The 6,782-nt window shown below is 38.5% G+C and overlaps 1 protein-coding gene across 3 annotated transcripts in view; it reads left to right on the top strand.

The window, feature by feature from the left end:
* asic2 (acid-sensing (proton-gated) ion channel 2) overlaps nucleotides 1–6,782 on the top strand; it is a 389,751-nt gene that overhangs the window by 355,582 nt on the left and 27,387 nt on the right. For all 3 annotated transcript variants that reach the window (XM_005726190.1, XM_005726191.1, XM_005726189.1), the window contains one exon: nucleotides 927–1,077. In XM_005726190.1, coding sequence (XP_005726247.1) covers nucleotides 927–1,077 — 151 coding nt within the window. The remainder of the gene's footprint in view (nucleotides 1–926; nucleotides 1,078–6,782) is intronic.

Here is a 6,782-nt window from a genome sequence, read left to right as displayed (position 1 = left end):
TCTTCTTCTTCTATCCAGCTTGCTGTACCTTCCTTCCGCCTCACCACCATGGGAAGCAGAGCTTTCAGCTGCTCTGCTCCCAGGCTGTGGAGCTCTCTGCCCCCAAAAGTGTTTTATCCTACTGTAAAGTGTCCTTGGGTGACTTGAAAGGCCCTCATAAGTAAAATTTATTATTATTATTATTATTATTATTATTATAATGTTTGATACCGAGCAATTTTTTGATTTTTAACATAGTGTTTGAATAAAAACAGGAACTGATAGAAGTTCAGCAGCACAATATTTTATCATTTAGACGCACCAAACTGCAAACAATAATAGTATTTTACCAAAAGCAATATAGATGCTGTCAAACCATATCCATCTGAAAAACCAAAGGAAAGCACAAAAGCAGAAATGTATTATTAATTCCACTGCTTATTCCCTAGCGCAGTGAATGTAGCACCTGTTGTATTCCACCTTGTGTAAGCAAAGGTGATTTACAATTACACTGGTTCATGCTCATAAAAGCAGCCGTGGAACATGTTTACGTGCACGTGCAAAATGACAACATGTCACAGTAGACCGACTTGCTCCAAATAGGGAGATAAGGTGCACAGATGTGTAGTGACAGTGTCATAACTGTGCATATCATAAGAGGGAGAACCAAGCTGAAACCTTTATAGATTCATATTGAAATACATAATATTTGACAACTCAGAGGGAAACATTAGGCTCATGAAAAATCTAATCGCAGCTCGTTATCATTCTATAGATATATATTTAATTGCTAAATTGATGCCTTTGGTGTGAAATAAATCCACTTTTAAATTAGACCCTTCGGTGTGCCGCCAAATGTCTCTACTTCAGTGATATTTTTATAGTCTAAGGTCTCTGTATCATCATCAATAAATCGTAAGTCATCACTTCTCTCTGTCTTCGCTTAGGTGTTCACCAGATATGGGAAGTGCTATATGTTCAACGCAGCAGAGGAGGGGAAGACGCTGCGCACCACCATGAAGGGAGGGACTGGAAATGGCCTGGAGATCATGCTTGACATCCAGCAAGATGAATACCTGCCTGTATGGGGTGACACAGGTAGGCCTGGAAACATGCTCACCATGATGTTCAAAAATAAGTTCATTACTGATTGATTTCCCTTTCAGTACCAGGTTAAAAACAAGACCACTATAGTTAAACGGGGCGATTTCAAATGAAGGATTCATTTTGTTCTCTGCTTTTTTTCTTCACTTGTAGCTTTTTGCTTGATTATATGATCCATGCAACAGCGATATTTAGTTACTTTGACTGATTTGTACCTCTTTCCTTGATGTGATTGCATCCAGGATGCCGTATGAACTCGTGCAACACTTGCACTTTAGATTCATCCACCTATGAGTCAGTCATTCCTGGTTTTGGTAAAAGCTTGTTTTCATGTTCTTTTTTTCAATACCTCAAAAACTGTGTTGTTCTAAGCTTCAGCGTTAGCATGCAATATTTCATAAAATGCATTTTACACTGCTTACAAAACATTATTCTATTCCACTCAAACAAGTGGATTTCTTGAGAGTCCACTTGTTTCAGTCAACTCTCAAAGTTATTTCTTTCTTTCCATCGTTTATTTATTTGTCTGTCTGTGTTATGGGGATATTTTAACTGATCTCTTGCAAAGTGAATTTCAGATGGTAAAAATCATTGCAATGTTTAAAAAGCTATTTCCCTAGTTGTAGCCCAAACTGATCCTTTGGGCTGATGGTATTTTTTTTATTCACTTTATTTACTTTAGACATAATAAATAAAAAAGCAATTTGTGTTTTTTTTTTTTGTTTCTCCTGATGAAATCTCTTTAGGGACAGATTCATACCGAGAAATTCCAAATCAAAGTTTTAGAAAACTGAATGTGAAATTTTAAAATGCATGAGATGACAGTCATCAGTTTTTTTTAATCCAAACAACTATAAATCTCTTCTTGTTTATACTTGTAAATCAGATGAAAAATGTTATTACCATTCCTGTCTTTTTAAAAAGTAAAAAGTATTGCACTGTATTGAGCTCAATACCCAAGGATTTAATTGAATAGAAGACTTATTTGTATAGCTTTTCTAGCCCACATCAAGCACTTCTTGTTGCACGACTGCTGTTGTATTCTCTTTGAGAAAGGCTCTAAGCAAATTTCTCAGGATATTTTCATTTGATGCATCTTCATTTATGCCCAACTGTGGGCATATTTTTCCTTTCAGAATGTAGACGTCTTACAGATCATAATACATATTCAAACTCTTTTCAACTCAAACACTAAAATAGTGGAGCTTTAAATTATCCTATTTAGTGAGATACATGTAAATATCTTATTTTTGATGCAGGGTGACTGTTTAAGGGAGGCTTGTTTTGTAAGCAGTGCCATATTGTAGCACATTGAATGACCAGCTCACGGCTAAAACAAGTGGAAGGGTAGACAGGGGAGTTCACAGCAGCTAGCCAAGCAATGCACAGCTCTGCAGATGGGCATTAGTTTTGGATATTAAAAAACTATCATCAGAAACTCCACGTCCTCTTACTCCTTATCTCGTTCTATTTACACTGGGTTTTGTAGGATTCCACCCAAACCTCCTTTAGGTTTTAATTCAGTTTGAACATGCTGTACTTCTGCCACCACCCTGACAGCATGTGGAACTCCTTCTCCCAGCAGGCTCCAGTTTTCAGTGCCCTTGTTTATCCCCTTGTGGTTTAATTAGCCTGGATGCACTGAGTCAGCCTCAGCATGGAGCATGCTGCTTCCTCAACTGAGCCAGGTCTCTGTGCTGTCCAGACATGATGGCAACATGCTGCACAGGCCCTAATTCCACATCTCCTCCCACCAGTTATCTTTTTCTCCATCCAGACAACCCACCTTCTTTCCTCCCATGGCTTCCCCTACTGTCCATCATCCAGAAGTGCAGCAGTTGGGTCTCTGGGGTTCTATTAGCACACTACAGTATCCAGGATGCTGCAGGGCAACCATGATACTCCTCACTTTATCATGACGGACAAATATTGCAAGAAATGTGTTTCATTCTGTGAAAAATGAACAAGACAGATATAACTTTGAGAGGTGGGAGAAAACAGATGGCCTGTTGCCTGGAAACGCAGCTTTCTTCTCGCCATGTTACTGACCAAACTGCTCAGTGAAGGAAGTCATAAATGGACAGGATCTGTCTGTTTTTCCTATCCATACTGCTGCCTGCAAAATGAGTCCTCAGCCAGACTTTAAATAGTTAAATTCTCACCAGGAAATTAATTAGAGTAATTAGGACACCATTGTGGTCCATGATCAAGCATTTTTTGTTCTTTCCTGTTATATTCAGCAGGTAAAATAAGTGTGGATCACTGGTTTTCAAAGTAAATATATTTCTTAATATGCAGTTGACATGAAATTCTCACCAGATGTTGGTAACAATTCATCCAATCCACACATGGAAAGAAAATATCAAACCATAAATGTGGATAAATTCAGTTTTGTAACACAGGGAAAAAGTATTGAACATATGAAGAAGGGAGGTGCAGGAAGGCATGGAAGCTCATGACACCAGCTAAAATCTATCAGTGATTAGAAAGCAATGCTTACACTTAGTGCAAATTAATACCAGCTGGTTCAGTCCCAACTGATGGCATATAAAAAGGTGTCTCATTACCAAGGTGTCACACAAGAAACACATCAGGATGGATAAAACTAAGCTCACTCAAGACTTTTGCAACCTTATTGCTGCAAAACACACTGATGGCATTGGTTACAGCAAGAATTTCTACTGAAAGTTCCAATGAGCACTGCTGGAGCCACAATCAGGAAGTGGAAAGAAGATCATTTTGCCATGAACCGGCCATTAACGGGGGCCAATCGCAAGATTTCAGGCAGAGGAGTGAAAAGATCAGATGACTAAATGCACTCAGTCGCCATGGCTGAGTGCATTTGAAGAAAAGGGATGTTGAAGCATGTTTGCTGAACAACAATTAGAAAGACCTGTGAAATAGTGGGAAATATAGTCTGGTCCCAGGACCAGACCAAACATGAGCTCGTTGGATGCCATAGTACAAGACCATGTTTGGAGGTAAAAAGGCATCATATTCCCCCCTCAAAAAACACCATACCAACAGTGAAGGTTAGAGGTGAAAACATTATGGTGTGGGGATGTTTATCACATGGCCCTGGCACACTTTATATACTGTATTTGAAGTAATCTTCTACCATCTACCAGGATGATGAAGATTAAATCAAGGTGGGTGATTCAGCAAGACAATGATCCCAAACACACAGCCAAGGAAACTCTGAATTGGTTTCAGAGCAAGAAAATAAGTCTGCAAGATTGGCCTGAACTGAATCTAATTGAAAGTCTTTGGAAAGAACTGAAGCTCACAGTTCATAGAAGGAGCCCACAGAACCTTCGGGATTTGAAGACTGCTTGTGTGGAAGAATGGGCTAAAATCAGACCTGGACAATGCATGCCATTAGTTTTAACATATAGGACCTGTCTTGAAGCTGTCATTGCAACAAAGGCTTGTGTACAAGGTGTTAAATACATTTCAGTAAGCGTGCTCAAAGCTTTTTCCCTGTGTCATTTCTTCTTATTACAAATAATTTATGGCTTGATTTTGTTGCATGTGTGGACTGGGTGGGCTGTTACCAACGTCTGGTGAGAATTTCATGTCAATAGAATCTTAAGAAATATATTTAGAAAGCTGATGACGTCATCAGTACTTATTTTACCTGCAGCTTAACTGCTGCTCGAAAGAGTTTCCACAGAAAACTGTTATATGGTCGGAGTTTTCAGCCAAGCTTTTTTATGTTTTTATTTTATACTGGATGGGGGCTTATAAGAACACATGCATAAGGACAAACTGCTTTTAGAAAGAAAACATGTGCAGGACCTTCTTTTAAGCAAGCCAGAAACTGAAGCACAGCCCAGTCAGAGCAAATCTGAGTGCCAGGACATCATCTTCTACTGGGTCATCTGATAAACATTTTACCCATCTAATTGGCAAATCTCATACAGAGTATGCTATTTAGGCTTGTTTGGCATGCATACAGTACCTGTACATCAGTGAGCAAATTTGTCAATGTAAGGAGGGAAGGAACTGGATTATTAAGTAAATATTTTTGCTTTGGCTGTTTTAAGAGCGCTCTAGTACTACATTAAACCTCTGAAAATTTCATAATACCTAGAGTTCATCTGTTTTTCCATTTAAAGTCAGCAAGCAGTCTTTATGCACTCAGCACCCTGTCCATTCAATAGCACAACAGTGTTTGTAGAATAATGAAAAGCCCCTCAGACACATTACAGGCAAAGCCGCAAACTGTGATGACTCTGAAGTCCAGTCCTTTCTTATATCAGATATATTTGTGTTTTCATCATCATCACAGAGGATTTCTTTTAAGATAAAGTCAGCCCTTGTGTAAAAAAAATAGGCTGTTCTAAACAGCCAGTTGTATTGTGCTCTGGTTGAAGGGATGCAGATTGTAAGAGATATGCAAAGAGTCACAGAGTCAGGAGTTTCTGTCTTCTTCTGTTGTCTATTTTCCCTCTGTTTGCCATTCATCTTATCAGATTTTAGCTTCCATCATATGTGGCAAACAGGAAAGTGCAACCCAAACAAGCCTCAGAGTCCGCCGTTAAAATCGTGCCTTGTCTGTACATTTTCTGTCTGCCGTTAGGAAATGAAAGCGATGGTGAAAACACTGAGAAAGGGAGCAGGTTTTTTTTTTTCAGCAGCAGGTTAAGCCAAGTGCAAGTGGAATTGGAAAGTCCTTGATCCTTTTATCTTTACTTTTTGTATCTTTTCCTTTTGTGATGTCAGTGTGATGTTCTCATGTGCAATCTTTTGTGTGTGGGGTTTTTTTTCTTGGATATTTAGACTGCATCTTTGATTGAACTGTATTGTTTCTTAAATTGATGAGGGGAAAAAACACAAGGGATCAGTTTAATTCTTAATTAATCTGCCATCCAAATATTATGTTTAGTTGGGTATTTTTACAGGATTGTCGGTCAAAAAAATCTTTCTTCACATCTTAGCTACAGTAGCATAGGTGGCACATCTGAATGCTTTGCTCATTTGCTGCTTTTTGCTGTTTCATTCAGTCTGCTTGGAAACTATTATTACTCTTCATGTCAAGATTTTGCAAAGCCAGCATTTTAGCTCTGTATGATTTGTTTGTTGCTCAGATTTGTCTACAATGTTTCTATCTGAATATGAATTGAATTGATGTTGCTGTAGCTTTTTGCAAAAAAATGCCAGACATAAGACTGAATACAGAATCTGGTTGAATTCATTTATGTTGAACAGAGAAGCCGAGTACTGAATGAATAATTAAACAAGTGAACATAAACATAGATTGAGTATTCAAAAAATGTAGAGATGTGAACTTTTCCATGAAGACTGGAAAACTTGTGAGCTGTTAAAGATCATATGGTATGATCAAACAGTCCAGAAAAGTTGCTAAATGGAGCTCATGGTGAGATTTTGGAAGGTGAAAAATGTGAGTGCATTTAAAACACTTAGAGCCCCCGAGAGCAGCCAGTTGGCTTTTCTACCTTTAAGAAATTGATTTTAGTTCAACACAAGTTGAATTTTTGTATATGAAACTGCAAAGTGCATGAATATATGCTATAGAAGTCAGCATCATCTTTCTGGGGCTGTGGTTAGTCACAGTGATTCCTGACGCTAAATGCTGGACATGTGCTCACAAGTCTGTGCTTTAAGTCCTCTTGATTCCAGAGGTCAACAAGGCATTTTTTGTGCTGTGAGCTGCAGCTCAACTGGGGAAAAGAAAG

Source organism: Pundamilia nyererei, unplaced genomic scaffold, assembly GCF_000239375.1.
Source record: "Pundamilia nyererei isolate P.nyererei 1_Seehausen unplaced genomic scaffold, PunNye1.0 scaffold00018, whole genome shotgun sequence".
NCBI classification, from domain to species: Eukaryota; Metazoa; Chordata; class Actinopteri; order Cichliformes; family Cichlidae; genus Pundamilia; species Pundamilia nyererei.
The sequence above is the reverse complement of the archived record's forward strand: the minus strand, read 5'-3'. Positions and strand labels throughout refer to the sequence as shown.